The sequence below is a fragment of the Morone saxatilis genome, unplaced genomic scaffold, assembly GCF_004916995.1.
Source record: "Morone saxatilis isolate NCDOM2014 unplaced genomic scaffold, NCSU_SB_2.0 Contig19, whole genome shotgun sequence".
NCBI classification, from domain to species: domain Eukaryota; kingdom Metazoa; phylum Chordata; class Actinopteri; family Moronidae; genus Morone; species Morone saxatilis.
The window spans coordinates 22,320,404-22,336,316 of record NW_023339751.1 but is presented as its reverse complement, the minus strand read 5'-3'; the positions used below and the strand labels follow the sequence as shown (position 1 = coordinate 22,336,316).

Sequence of the window (15,913 nt, the reverse complement as noted above, 5' to 3'; positions counted from 1 at the left end):
TACAGACAAGCCTTTTTATAGATCTTCCTTGTTTGTTTCCTCATCTGTCGTCTTTTAATTTATTCTTTCCCTCTTGTTTTATCTTCCTTAAGTTTGTATTTACATGCTCCCTATGTATGTTGGATTGGGTATGGTTATACCCATATGTTTATTTGTTGTTTGTAAAGCACTTTGGAGCTCTGTGTCAAAAAGGTGCTCTATAAATAAAGCTTTACTTACTATTTAAAGTGTGTTTGTCTTCCACTTTTTGCTTATTTGCCCACCTGAATCGGCAACCCATATTTGTTTCTGTATGAGTCTGCTTGACTGAGGTTTTGCTGGATATCAGCTCACCTCTGTCAGTTTCTTAAACCATTGACCTCTCTACTTGGGAAGTCAAACTCTTTTCTTCTCCTTACACAGATCTTTTGTGTCCTGCTAATACATGCCCTAAGGTCTAACAACAGCAAAAGCAAAGCTTGAACAAACCCTCAGTGTGCCTGAATGCAACCCCACCATTAAGTCAATGAAAGAAGAGCCCTGACTGTGCATTTCTAATGGTTAGATGAATTAGCAAGTCAGGGAAATGTAACCTTGTGTCCTGGGGCACTGATGTTTAGCCTAATTTCTTAATGATAGACTTGGGCTTTATTAACTTCCCAAGTAAAGTGTTTGTTGCATGGGAACATAGAACTAATGCAGTCAAATATGATTTAAAGGACATAAGTAAATATAGTATGTCTTTCATCACTCAACAGGCTAGTCCACAGAGCCTGCTCTTGTATATGCAGCACATTGCTCAGAAAGCTTTAGTACCTTTCACCCACAGAGTGGATTAAAACTCTCAGACTCAGATTTCAAATTGGAGTTTTGAGTGTTTTTATTCAACAATGAATCAAATTTCTATGTGTAATGTACTGTATGTAGTGCGTATACCACAATTACCACCAACTCTGCTTTTTTTGATCCCTTAAAACTTCACTCTCGTTAACCTTGTTTCCACCAGCAACAGGCAAAATTAGTGACTATTCTAATTATCTATTAACTCCCCGTGGTCTTTCATCCATTCTATCTGTTGGAAGTCTCTTGTTTTTCTATGACTCACTCTTTTTATTTGTGGTGGTTTAACTGCGCACTCACCCTCATGGTTCTCGATGGCTGGAGATCTGTTTTCTCTCCTACGCTGCTCTCTGCTGGACTGTTACAGTGCCTAACCGTCGTCTCTGTTTCCCGCAACAGTAGGTTTTAATGTAGTTTTGCAATTTGCTCATAGTTAATATCGGGTATTACACTGTCTCTGTTCTATCTGTGCACATATCATGGACTGTACATATAGAACCTTGAGTTATACTACATAACAAACATTCATTCCTATTCATTTTGAATAGGAGTGAAATGAGTAAGGGAGAAACTCCAACACTCAATCCATCAATGATGTAGCTTCATTACTCAGTCAGTCACGGACAGACTTTTACATTTCTGGTGCTGGCGCCCACTTTGCTGTCCAGCCAAAAAAGGTGATGCGCCTTGCTTCTGATAAAAAATAAGCGTGAATGTTACTCTATGTCTGCCAAATGAACCTATAATTGCAGATGAGTAAAGAAAAATGCAAGGGTAAACAATGTATGATTTATGCACTTCCACTTCAGTCCCACTCAATGGCATGAGTTGCATTAAGAAGCATGTCTTCTGTGCAGACTGAAGCGGAGCAGTGGAGGTTTTTAATAGATGCCTTTTCCTTCTCTTGAGAGCAATTTCAGAGAATAATCGTTGAGTCAAGTTAATGGTGGCTTTTCTGGCAAAGATACAGTGTCGTCATTGTGGCGATCTGGTGTAAGAGCTGCTGTATAATTATTTAATCCCAGGCTTAGTGTTGTTTTTTGGGATCCAAGGCCTGTTGGAAAATATTTCAGTCTTCGTACAAAACGATTTGGCTTTGAGAGCAAAACAACTATCAATTTTCACATTCCAGGATTGAGAAGAATGGCACAAAATGAGATAGCCAGGAGGGTTTAATGACACTTACATACTGTACTCTAATTAATTTGATGCATTAGATATCCTGCAGAACTTTCAGTGGCAATAAACGGTACTTTTACAGTCTGCACATGGATATTTCATCAGCACAAACGCCATGTTATTCCCAACCCTAAAGCATATTGGCACTGCAATCTGGGCTCTGAAGGTGTCACATCCCAAAGAGGCAACAGATGCTAAATCCTTCTCTGTATGAGACCTTCTGGCCATGAACCTCCCTCTTCAAAATAAATGACATGTAGAAATTGTGACTAGATGTGCAGGTTCACCCCCTGTCCACTAAAGCACTGCTACAATTTACAAGTGGCTTTTCAACAGTATTGAAAAGTATCTTTTCACATTAGCATGCTCCCTTTTACTTTACATTTGACATTTTCTCATAACATGACATCAGGTTAGCATGAAGCCAAAGAAATCACAGGCAGCTTTAAAACTATGACTTCATGTTTTACAAGGCAACAAAGCTATAAGGTCTCCATGGAAATAGCCAAGCTGTCTTGTATATAGTTAATATGCAGAGGATGAAGAATGGGAGCCTTTGTCTTAACTCTGTCTGCTGCTCAGGATATTTCATCTTTATACTGGGCCTCTCTTTTCACTGGACAGGCTGGAAATGAAATGGGTAAATGGTTTATGATGAACTGTTAGTTTGTCTCAATGAGATGTTTTTTTAAAGGGCTCTGAACCTAGTATCGATTTACTGGTTTCATGAATTCCCTGTGGCTTTAGGAAGGAGAGGTTTGTACAATTAACCAGCCTCTCGCCTATTCACATTTTTCATTTGGAAACTGAAGGCCTTTATGTGTGTTTATTGAGACCATTTTTCCAGGTCTCAATAAGACACAGAGGCGTTTTTTTCCTCTCCATGACACACACAAGTGCAAAAGTTCACATTTTTATCCTTTGATAGATACACACCCCTTAGTAAATCCCCTTAACTGTTTGCACAACTGCAGCTAAAAATCCTTTAAGTGTGAAAGTGAATTTACATAGTATTCCTTCCCCCTAGAAATCTACAAATTTATGTGGCTATGGCCTCTGAGTCCAGTGATTAATGCATGGCTGTGAAGGAAATTGGACATGCTCTGCTGACAATGCAAACAGGCCTTTCACTTTCCTGTCACCATATCTTTAAATGAAACCTTTGACGTCAGGGTGGATTGAGTTTTTTGCATAATGTTAAGATCTCAAACACACCTCGCACCACCTGCACAATTCATCAGGCTGCTTATTGGCCCAAGCTGTCTGATTTACAATGAAAAATGTCACTAAATCCAAATTACAAGTGTTGCAGACCAGCACAGTTTGTACTGCACTGTGGCTTTATAAAGGCTTAAACATATGGTAGGTAATTCCTGCCGTTACAAGGCAATAACAATAACAAAAGACAAGGTTGATGATGTTGTGAAATGGTGTCAGATCATAGGAGTCCTCACCACCATTGCCGTCAATGCAGTCAGCTTCTCCCAGTTAGGATTCCTTCAGTGTTCATCATCAAGGAGGTTATGGTTAGGGTTAACATTGTTTGGCAGACAAATGAGCTGTCCCTAACGTTGGCTCAGCTTGTTTCTCTGATAACTAAAGATTCAGACATTCAATCACGAAAAACCACAAATATCTAAACATAGGATGGTAGAAATGTGGCTTCAAACTAGATAAAAAGTCAATTTATGATGATGAAAGGCAGTGTAAGCTGAATAAAATGACAGATTTCTCTGGGTTTGAACAATGTTGGAAACTGATTTGGGATAATGTAAGTACAAAACTCAACAATATATAGAACATAGGTCTAGTGTTAATACACTTTTTAATGCAGAAATGTTACATAGTAAAGCTTTAAGTGCCCCCTAATGCAACAAAACATTTGATACCAAACTTTTACTCTCAGTTTTTTGGAGTTGTCCATTGCACTTAATATCTTTGTAACTCTTAACAACAAAACAAGTTCCACACACTGTCTGCATTAGCCTCAATACTCAGTCCAACACTCAGCCTCAGTCCTTGAAGCAAGCCATAGGGACGCCCCCCTGTGGACCATGACACGCTCACCAGGCCTTCATGTTTATCTTCCAGGACCGCAACCAGTTTTGACCTATTTCAATCTACTTTCTGATGTGCTATCTTTCTATTGTCTTCCAGTGTAGTCTGACATATTTCCTCGAATGTCTCGGTGTTTCTCATCAAACGGAAGCCTGGCAGCCAAAACATTTGCTCCGGCTTCTGCTGCGTGTTTACAAGGGCAACTGGAGAAGCAGGGAATCTGAGAGAGCAGGGGACGATGAGGAGGCTGTGCTGGGTTTTTGGATCTGGATATTTTCAGAACTGAAATTCCACAGCTTATTCGTGGATCTGTGTGCTGGGACAGAGATAGTCTCAAGATGGCAGCACACCTGCCCACCATGCCGGTTTACACAAAAGGTCAAGTAAGCTGAGAATAACGGAAGCATCACTAGGGTTGATTTGAAGATTTAGAATTTTTGCAGATGCAGAGGAAAGCCATTGTTTTTCGGTATTCTAGTAGAACATCAGGGCACTTACTGTAAGGGTTATTGGTCTGTTTACCGTATAGTATTTGCTATTATAGCAAATTATCCCAGACATTTGGTTGCATAATTACTTTTAAAAACATGCAAAAGTGTTAAAAATCACTGACTCTAATAGGAGAAATAAAGTGGGAACACCCATGACTTTTCACGTTGACATACAATATTAGACCTCCATTTCTGGCCACTTCTAAACAGTGTCCTTACATAAGCAGAAACAACAGGTGTTAACAATAGTTACGCAGCATTAAGCCCAGCAGAGGAGACAGCTTGGAATACATGATATCAATGCAGTCAAGCAAATTCCCTTTTAGTGTGTGTGTGTGTTTACGAGTGTAAAGTTTGTTTCATGTTGTGCCCACTGCTTGTTGCATGTAAAGCTGTTGCTTCAGCGGCCCCTTGTCAGGCGCCACTTCATGCGCTATATTTGAACCCCCTTCCCCCCGGCCTCCCAAAGTGCCTTTGGATCAAGGTGTTCTACAGTAGATGTCACTTGGGTGAGTAGCTCCAGCCAACAGGATGTGATGGTAGGCCCAGAATGCAACAGGAATCTTGCGTCTATGTTTGCTTTCCCCATGCTTGCATGCAGAGAAGGTTTAAGCTTACCCTTTAGGGAGTGGATCACAACTACAGGAATGACTTGAATAGCCATGCCCTGCTGTAACTGAGACTTTGTGATGTGGTTCCCCTCTCATAACAGAAAGCTCACAAATTATAAGATCGGGGGTGCTTATAGTGTTTAACAAGTAAGTAGTACTTGTTGGTTTAAAGATATAGCCCCTAAGAGTACTGTATCTGTTTACAAATACAAAATGTGGGCTCAGAGGATTCTTTGTGGCACACTGATTTATTAAAACTAAAGAAGAAAGTGGTCTGAAATGGCAATACCGAACCGTGCCTGGGTTTGCAATTTGGATCATTTGTGTGGGATTGGGGAATTTAAATTGTGAATGGGGTTGAATGAAATTCAATTTAATTGAAAATCTTAAGGCTTATATAATTAATGTTGGTTTATATGAGTTTCTTGTAATAGTGGGGTGGCTGTGGCTCAGGAGATGGGTGCAGGCCGCCACTAATCATAAGGTTGGTGGTTCAATCCAGCTCCTCCCCCTGCGTGTCCTTAAGCAAGATACTGAACCCCAAAAGCTCTGCCATCAGTGTATACATTTTTGTGAATGGGTGAATGTGGCATGTAGTGTAAAGCACTTTGACTGGTCAGAAGACTAGAAAGGTGTTATAAGTGCAGTCCATTTACCATTCCTATATACCAAATAGTCATAATAGGAAATTCTGGCCTGACAGTAGCACAAGTAAGACAGTACCACAACTTACTGAATCCATGGCAGCATTGCGTGATTCTAGTTGAATGTCTAATTTTTATCCAAGGGAAGGGCCAGATATGATGTCAAACTTTGAAGAAGCTGTCAATCAGAAGTAAAAGGTTACAAAAAAAAAGTTATACTGAGAAACATGACTATCCAGAAAATCCAGCAAAACAGCAAATGTATTTGTTTTTGAAACACGTGGAAAGCAAAAATCATCAGAAGGCAGCTCCTGAGGACCATTTGCTAATATTCATATCAAATTCCATGCCTATTGTAAATACATCTTGTCATGGACCAAAGTTTCAAGTCAACCCACCAATCAAGAACTTCCTTCATTATCAACCTTTCAGTTCTAGTGGCAAGGAGTGACACTTTGGCATAGTTAAACTTCAGAAAATCAAAGATCAAAGTCTGAGATTGTGAGGAGTACTGTAGCCCTGATAGGGGGCAATTGATAACAGTGATATTTGAGTTTTTTCCATTGATAGTAAAATAGATCATTTTAATCTAGGATTCTGTCAAGTGAAAGTTAAAAATACCAGCAAGGGATGACCTGTATTGCACTGTGAAAATGCAATTAAACATCGCCTTTAGTTTCCAAGTTGCACTCTTGCTTTGACATTAGTTTGCCCCCAGGTCTGTGTGATTAAAACAGCTCTTGCCCAGTCAGCAACCAAAACAAAATAGAAGCTTAAGAACCACACCTAAAAAAATAACAGGAAAAGAGAGACTAATGTCCAGGACCAAAGTGGGGAGATTTGTCAGCCTGACTGCACCATGGGTTACTCCTGGATGTTTTTGCTCCTGTCAAAACAGTCCTTGGGGCTTGAGGAGTGACCAAATGTTCTACTCCCTCTGTCAGTTTTTTTAAGTCATTCGTGCTGACCCTCTCTTAAAACTGTGACTTTTCCTGTTTGAGGAAATTGAGTAAAATTTATGACACATTTTTTGACTGTAACTCTCGGGGCAACACTAAAACTGTGAAACCCTGCTTTATTCCTCTCCTTACCAAGCAGTTACTTATTTGAGTTGTCCTTAAAATCCCCTCTTCTTCCCTTAAACTGTCTCTTTTGCTGGTTCCAACTGCTTTTCATTTTATGCGAGTTCAAAATGAACAAACTGATTGCAGGCTTCCAGGCTGAGATGGACCAGTTTAAGGAGCAGACAAAATAAGCCTGCTTAGAAGTAAAGCAGGGGATTTGATTTGACATTTCACAGAAGAGATTTGTCATTAGTGATTTTCCCCACCTTGCTGCGATTGACGTGGCGACATCTTTAGTGACCCCTGTCTGGATTCAGCAGTAATTGATTTTGTCAGATGACTCTCGGCTTTCTCATTGTGCTTGTGAAAAGGTCAACGGGAAGCACATTGGTTTTTGTGAAAGGTCTATTTTATGGGGCTGAGTGTGAATGCTGGGTTGGGTCTGGAGTTTTCGAGCCTTGTACAATCTGAACTACAAAACAGGGTAGAATTTTGAGAAGGTTTCACATAATCAAAGGGTTTCACCGAATCGACTCCAATACTGTTTCTGTACCTATGTTTTGAAAGCAAGTATTTGAAAATATTCTCTTTTCCTTATTGATGGTTGGTGTAGAAAAGCTTCTCAAACAGCATTTAGAGGTGGTCTCAAACCTGAGGTGTGGGATTTCTGATCAGATGCCAATGTTTTATTTCTATATATTTATATATATATTATATTTCATAATTATTGGTCTGAATGCAACTTCCCCTAGAATGTAAAATACAGGGGACATGACGTCAGTATCCTCACTTTGGCAAATCACTAGGTTCCACAATTGTCCCCAAGGAGATTTCTAAAGTGGTTCTTGGACTAGGAATGTCTTGCTGAGGCTGCATTGAGACTGACAGCACAACAGAATGAATAAATGCAGCTCAGTCATTTGAGTCCAATGCAGCGGGAGTGCCAATGCAAGGGGCTCAGAAAAATAACGCAAGCCATCCTGTCAAAAGTTGAATAGGGCTCAACTTTTGCTGCAATGCAATATTGCACTGGCCAATAAAATATGTGTAAGCACAAATTCCTTGTGGGTTGCTTTGCATCGGGAACACTGTATATTTACTACTTATTTTGCGACTGGTTCACCAAAGATAAAATAGTCACCATCATAACAATCCTGTCTATCAGTATTAAAAAACAAACTGGACTTCCTGGATTTCATTGTCTCACCGGTAATGTGCCCGCAGCAACTCAGTCTGTTGTTTTCAGTCAAATGCCTGTTAAGACAGGGGGAAAAAATGGTAAATGAAAATTTCAATCTCAGTTTCAAAAATGGACCTAAGCACATTTCTACTCCACTTCAAGGTCCAGTGTGTAACATTTAGTAGGATCTATTGTCAGAAATTGAATATAATATTCATAGGTATGTTTACATTAGTGTATAACCATGTGGAAATAAGAATAATTGTGTTTGTAACCTTAGAATGAGCCTTTTTTATGGGGCCTTGCATTTTTTCCCAAGTTCCAAGTTTTCACTGCAGTATCTGCAACTTCATAGATAGATGCGGCTAAATCCTACACACAGGGGGCATTTCCCAATTAAAGAGGTATTCAGTGAAAAAGGTTGGGTACAACTGAGACTATAATGGGAAATTTTCCATGGAAACATCTCAAGATAAGAATGATAAAACATGCATTCATATAGACTTAGTCAAGTCAGTTTAGATAACAATGTAGTATAGATGTATTTACAAAATGTTACATGCATATGCAGTGACTGACAATGATTTGTTACATCCAATTTCCTATAAAAGACCAAATACGAACAACAGACACAAAAGGATTTATCGGTTTAACCCTGCTGCATACTGGGAGTTGGACCGTATGCCTGAATGAAAAAGACCTTGCTTCTTGGGCCAAGTGCCTTGCATTAATTTGCACTGGGCGTGGTGGAAATTCTTTGAGAAACGATGCTGCTGCTCTGTTCATCCCCAACTCAGGCTACAGATGATGATGTATCATCTGGAATCTGCCTCACTTTCTCTTTCCTTCCATCAATCCCAGGATTGATTGGTAGGCAGACTATTTCCAAAGCTGCCAGGATAGTGAAGGGTTTTCAAGTTTCAGGGTTCTGTGGCAGTCCCAGGGGACCACACATTGAGCTTTACAGATGCACGATGAGACCCCTGAAATTGATACTGTGGTTTATTCTTCAGTGATTCATCATGGCGTGTCTTTGAAAACACAGCCTAGGCTGTCTGTGTCTGGGGAATAATTCTTAGGGTCTTGTTGTTTGAGGAAATAACATCAGTTTGTATGAAATGTAATTTTTGATGTGGAAACATGTTCTTTAAAGTGTACATTTCTGTTTTCCTTCTTGAACAAAAAAATACATAGAGGCTGCAGAGAATATTTCTGAAGCATTGCAGTAACGGCAGACCCCAGACCGTTAGGGACCCACAGCTTACTTTTGCTCTGGCCCTGTTAACTGTATTTAATACATTATGAACCAGAGGTGGGACCAAGTCCTTGTTTTGAAAATCACAAGTAAATCTCAAGTGTCTGCACTCAAATCCCAATTCAACACAGGCAAGTCCCAAGTCCTAAACAAGTCATAATGCACTCTTCACCAAATGTAACTCAATTTTAACAACTGAATGAAAAAAACTAAATTATCTTTGGTATCATTTTTTCCAACAGTCGCTCAGTTACGTAACGTTAGTTCTACATGGTTCTCTCCTGCAATGTGATTGGTTCCTATCAATTTGGTTCAAACAAAGTAGATGTGGGGAATTAATTGTGCACGCTAGGAATGAACATCATTAAGTTAGTTAAATTAGTTAGCAATTTATTCGGGGAACACTATACTTAACATACTTTTAAATATTTAGCCATGGAGGAAGGCCAGGAGTTTCATGTCTTTTTTGATTTTGTCAATTCGAGTCTAAAGTCATCAAAAATTAGACTCAAGTCTGACTCAAATCTAAGTTTTCCACACCTCTGCTATGAACCAGTCATAAACAGGACATTTGAGGTATTCAGACTGTGTGTAATATATGTTGTCATAAGCCATAAATCTAATTATGTTTTCTCTCTCTCTCCTTGTCCTACAGGACCTCCAGTAAGTAGACCAGACGCTCTGGGTGACCTGTATGTGGTAAAGTGACTGTGGTGATTTTTGCACTTTGTGAAGTAGATGGAGTGGAAAGTGTGTTCCAACATATCTGATGCCAATATATTGCCTTGTCTGGATGCAGTGATAATCTGTACACTGCTGTTCCTGCCATGGACTACGTGCTTTATGGGCATTTTATGGTTCAAAAGTATGCTTCAATTGGTCCACACAGTTCTTACACCACTTCCTAACATACAGCGAGTTGATAAACTCTAGCAAATGGAGTGCTAAAACTTTTCCAGATATACTACAAGCGATGTTGCAGCAACAACCTTCCATCAGCCTTGTTTCTATGTAGTTGGAGAGTGGTTTACTTACTTTTAATTCCCAGCAGCCAAACCTTGTCCCATTTCAGGATATCCTTCTATAAAGCATGCTGTGGGATAGTCTCATGTCATTTCTGGCAGATCAGCCATCTCCACACTTCATTTTAGCAGTTTTGAGGTGGAACAAATGCACGTTTTAAGTAGTCTGGCCTCTAATAGTATTCAATAAGTGGTGGTTAGCAGTGGTTAGGACTGTAGTCTTCACAGCAGTTTTTTGAATATGCAGGCCAGCTTGGGTTTTCTTTTTCTGTGTGGATTTTGCATGTTCTCTCTATGTCTGCATTGGTTTCCTACTAAATTAGTGATTCTAAAATGCGTATAGGTGTGAAAGTGACTGTGAATGCTTGTCAGTCAATCTTGTCATACACTAGTGACGTGTCCAAGGTGTGCCCCACCCCTCGCCCACTGATAGCTTCAACCTCATGCAACTCTGCACACAATAAGCTGATCAAATTTTTAGGTGAATTCATTCAAACAGTTGAAATCAAGCCTTAGGATAAAAGGGAAACTTCTTGGTTCCTGTGCCTCGATGGCACAACTTTTAGGAACACTGTTCTTAACATCTGGCCACTATAAGTTTGACTTTCGTACAGCCGTGTCAGTTTTAAAATCACCTCCGCCAAATATCCCTCCCTGGAAAATTTGAGGAATAGTTCCTACGGAGGAAATCTGAAGGTACATGAGGTCAGACAGCGAGGCAGATTTTCCACTGCTCTTCACTACACTTCTCTCCACAGGATCTGAGCATTTTAAAATGCAAGGTCAGATTCCACAAGTCTTCATCGACCTTGACATACAGTATGAAAGCACCTATACCTTAGTAAGGCTCAGTATCTTTTTTACCAATTCTCACTCAGAAATACCAATATTTTTGTTCATAATTTCCACCTGAATTCCTCTTACAACAAGCAAAGCTTAGTAAATGCTTCCAGTAAAATTAAGAAATGAACAGGGAGAAACTGCAAATGAGCTGCTCATCACACATCAGAGTTTCTCAAAGTAAAATAAAAAAGGCATAAAGGTGGTTGTGCCTCAGTCTTTATGATGATTTTACAAATGGGTTGACTGTATTCAGTGAGACAAACTACTCAGACTATTTCATGAACAGTAAATTGATAATGAATGTATAGGCAGGATCAGTCAACCTTTCATGCCCAGTCACACCAGAAAATAGCACCTAGCTAGCACTACACAAAGGGCAGGGACACAATATAGCCAGGTTGCTAGTCCATCTCAACATATTCACTGAGGGGGTTATTATGTAACACATCTGTAAAGTAAAATGAAAATGCTTTATTCACTTAACCCTTGTAACTGGCTTGCTGTCATAGTTAGAAAATATTAAATTAAATTAAATAAGTGTCTACAGGTCACATCACAGGAGCTTTGCCCTGTTGGCCCTTGTATGGGCCTTGTGCTTGTAAAATACTTTAAAATAAGTATAAATGATGGGAAACACACTCAGGCTCTGATTAAGCTGAACTGGATAATGACAGGGGTCCTTCACAAACTGCTCAAAAGACAGAAGCACAATGTATAATGTCTGTTTGACACAAATATTCAATGTAGATAAACAAATGAAGGTGGCCTTCTTCACTGATGATTAATTGTTGAAGTCTTCTTTTTTGTGTGCATTGAAGTTCAGTTGTAGGGTAACACCAAAGTCAGCCACTGGGTAAAATAACACCAGTAAGGATGGAGTAAATCAACCCTCTCTCCTATAAATCCCAACTCACTTCTTATCGAGCAGAGGAGGGGACCCAGGGGTCCATACATCCCACGTACGATGGCCAAATATACCCCTCTACCCTCCACCCCCTCCCTGCCTTTCTATTCATTCAGCAGCACTTTGCCAAATGGGAGCCACATGTTTCATAGGGTTACTGTGTAATTCAAGTGAAGGGTTCCTTCCGGCAGTGGGTGACCTCTGCCCCCTGCAGACAGTCCCTGAGGACCCAGTAGCTAACGGGCAGGCACCATACATGCAGCATGTTCACACTCAGCACCTGGCCGTGCACCTTCACGCACTGCCCTCTGACTGCCAGCCTGATTTAGTAGAAATACTGTTTATCTGACTACCCAAGCACCACTGACCCAGAACCCTCAAAACTGCAGTGCAGTGAATTAGAGTATAATATTAAGCCTACAAAAAGAAAAATAAAGAAAATTGTGGTTTTGGTTCATAAATCAGTAAGTAGTCAGTAGCTGCTATATTTGGTCTATATTGGCTCTAAAGGAAATTGGTGCCCACAATGAGCCAACAAGTCAAAAAAAGAAAGAAAATTGTTATCAGTCAGATTCCTAATTAGCTGACAAAGTGGAAGCATATACCTTTCTAGCTCTGTCCAATAACCTTTAATTTCTTTCTCTCTGCGTGAAGTTTAATTTATATTCCAAAGTTGCATTTTGCAGTGATCACATAAAAAACTATAACAAAGGACTAGACTGACGACCTTGTGAAGTAGCGTGGAATCATGGGAGTTGGTGTTCTTTATTCTTAAACAACCACCATTGCTGATGAAAATCTGACCGGACAGAAATTGTTCACAGATGAGGTAATACTTTTATTCACATTACGTTTACTGATGATTGCAGACTTCCTTCATCACTCTCCGATGTATCCCGTGTTAACCCAGAAGTTATAGCAACTATAGCATTTCTGGATGTGCATGGCTCCACAGTCAAGTTACCAATGATAGATATGCAATGTCCACTTAGAGTTTCAAAATGAGGCTTGCTTGGTTTAGTAGGGTTTAGCAAAATATTGTAACTTATGTTACACACCTGATGTATCCTAAGTATGTTATATAAGTTAAGTTAGGTATGTGACATTAAAGAAATTGTTGACTTTTTTACAAGGGACACAAACAGGGTTCAAGTCCTGTGTTTGTTTGAGCCATCCATCTACCCAACTTTCGACTTTCTTGCTCTTTATACATTTCACCTGACTTTGACTGTGGGCACATCCAGAACTGACCATCGATATATATAAAGATGGATGACGTGACACCCTCGGGCTGTCTGCACTGTAGGTCATAAAGCCTGCTGCCTCCATGTTAGCAGATGGGACATGGGCCAAACTGAAAAATCTAATTACATGTCAAATAAATTTTTCCCAAAGATGGTTTCTGTCATTTTGGATAGTTCTTATGGAACTGATGTATTTTCTTTTTTTCTGATCAGTTTGGTTTTAATTAGTTATTTTAATCTATAAAAGGGGTTTCATGTCATGATTGACAGTTGAGCCTTGCTCTTGATTGAGTTGGCCAGGCGTATGGGCGAGACTTTGATAGTGCGGCGCAGACACAACCACTACTGCACAGACTCTGGCTCCGAATGTTGAAAGATGACAGCAACGTTATTTGGGATATTATGGCATAATTTTTTACAGTGCGAGGCAGTGGAGACAGGACACCCATCTTTTATATGTCGATAGAACTGACGTGTGAGGGATACTTACAGAATCATATTTTGAAAGCAGAGGTCCACTGACCAAGCGGCAATATTCGACTTCTCTGCAAAGTGTAGTTTTCCTTTAACCTGTTAAAACCCACCTGCCCCTTGGTGCAGAGCTTAGGGTTAGGGGTTATGGTTAGGGTGTGTTAAGGTCTCCAGAAGTTAAATTAAATAACAACTTTTGTCATGCTGCATCATCAAGCCACTCCACACAATGAATTCAAAACACAGCAGCAGACAGTAGACATTCATTCATCAAAGCCAATAAGCAAAAGCTCCAATGATGATTGTTTGACATTCCTTCCATCCAGGATTACTGATGTGATAGGAATGACTTCCCCTCTCCTGCTGTCAGCCAGCAGTCTCCTACCCACACACACACACTCTGGGAAGTACAGCACTCTCACTGGGCTCTTCAAGGAGGAATATTGATGACATGCCAAAATTCAAGAGCCGGCAGTTATCATTCTCCTCAGCAAAGCATCAATGCCTTAGCAGCTTTTTTTTAAAATGTCAAGAGTTCCTGTTTTGACTTCCAACCAATTAGCATTCCATTCTTTTACATAAGAGCTGCTCACAGAAAGAAGCATTGATTTGTGTTCCGCTCACTCAGTGAAAACAAAAGACAGTGTGGCCCTTTTTGTTCTTAGAACCTGGACATAACTGAAAGTCATTGTATTCTAGCTCCTTGTGTTTTGTTTGTAATGGAGGCCACCATGCTGACATGTTGTCATATCCGCCTTAGCAAGGTACTTAGAGAAGCAGAGGTCAGTTAGGGGTTTTGAAAAGGGTTTGTTACACATAAACATAAGAACCTTCAGCATGTGTTCTCCCAAAACCAATCTTTGCATGAGTCTTTGTGGTAAAATTGTTTGTCCATTTATGTTCAGAAACATCTTGTGTTGAGTTAAAATATGAGTCACTGAATGCCCGTTGACCAGAAAAGGCATGTTACTGCATCATTAGTGTTCTTTCTGTGTCACTGAGCTGAAAAGGCCAAAATAAAATGTATTCATACAAGACTGTAACTACCTGGAGTGATTCTGGCTCGGCTCAGTGCAGGTATCTTTCATTATGTGGACTGTAAAATTTACTCTTTCCTTTTTGTACCAATTTTCCCTTACCCCTTTTTCAGGGTCCTCCTGGACGAGCAGGCTTTCCGGTAACTGTCTTTTTAACTTGTGTCTTTGTGTGTACAGTATTTGCATGTGTAATCAGTGATCACTGCAGTATTGATCTCTCGGCCTGCTCTCTGCTTGTTGAGTTGTCTTTATTTGAATTTCCTAATGAGTTTTAATGATTATACATATAGTTCAACTAAATATATCCAGCTATTAGCTATCAGATGATAGCCATACCTGTCTCCAGGACATTTGTTTAAATCAGTGTACAGATTTCCTTTAACAACTCTGTCTCCAGCAAAATACATCTATATCCTACTAATGTGCTTTGCTAAATCTGTTTTGGAGGAAACATACTTGCTGCGTTGATAAAAAGAAGGTTATGTAACTTTTAAAAGAAGAAATAACACAAACTCCCATCTTACAAATGAAAGATTTATTTAAGCAATAACTAGTCTTGCTTGATGACTATGACTCATAGCTTATGGTTGCTACCAGATTTTATGTACGGCAAACTTTAGTAGGTAGGCCTTCATATCGGCGTGTGAAATTACTGAGTCAGTTTGTAAAGCTATCTTGTAGAAACTAGTGAAAAAGTTAACATGCTACTCACACTTTACAACAAAACTTTGTAGCTTTTAAAGGAAAGAATGGTTTCTGTTACTGAACAAATTAATTAGGGTTAGGGTTTATTCATAAACCATGGTGGCTAATGTTAGCTAATGCTAGCAAGTGGTTTATTCCTGCTTGTGGTTCCATTCCACTCACAACCAGTCAGATCCAATGATATTGGATCAGTATTTATATACAGTGCATGTACATAAGATACGTGACATACGATAAACAGTGCATGCCATATGCAGAACACATACAGTGGGTACGGAAAGTATTCAGACCCCTTTAAATTTTTCACTCTTTGTTTCATTGCAGCCATTTGCTAAAATCAAAAAAGTTCATTTTATTTCTCATTAATGTACTCAGCACCCCATCTT

At 39.7% G+C, this 15,913-nt stretch overlaps 1 protein-coding gene across 17 annotated transcripts in view; it reads left to right on the top strand.

The window, feature by feature from the left end:
* The window catches only part of col13a1 (collagen, type XIII, alpha 1), a 119,439-nt gene that overhangs the window by 41,378 nt on the left and 62,148 nt on the right, over positions 1–15,913 (top strand). For 16 of the 17 annotated variants that reach the window (XM_035664203.1, XM_035664211.1, XM_035664208.1 and 13 more), the window contains exons 3-4: positions 9,957–9,964; positions 14,936–14,962. In XM_035664203.1, the coding sequence (XP_035520096.1) occupies positions 9,957–9,964; positions 14,936–14,962 (35 nt within the window). The remainder of the gene's footprint in view (positions 1–9,956; positions 9,965–14,935; positions 14,963–15,913) is intronic. The other variant, XM_035664210.1, reaches the window with a different exon arrangement.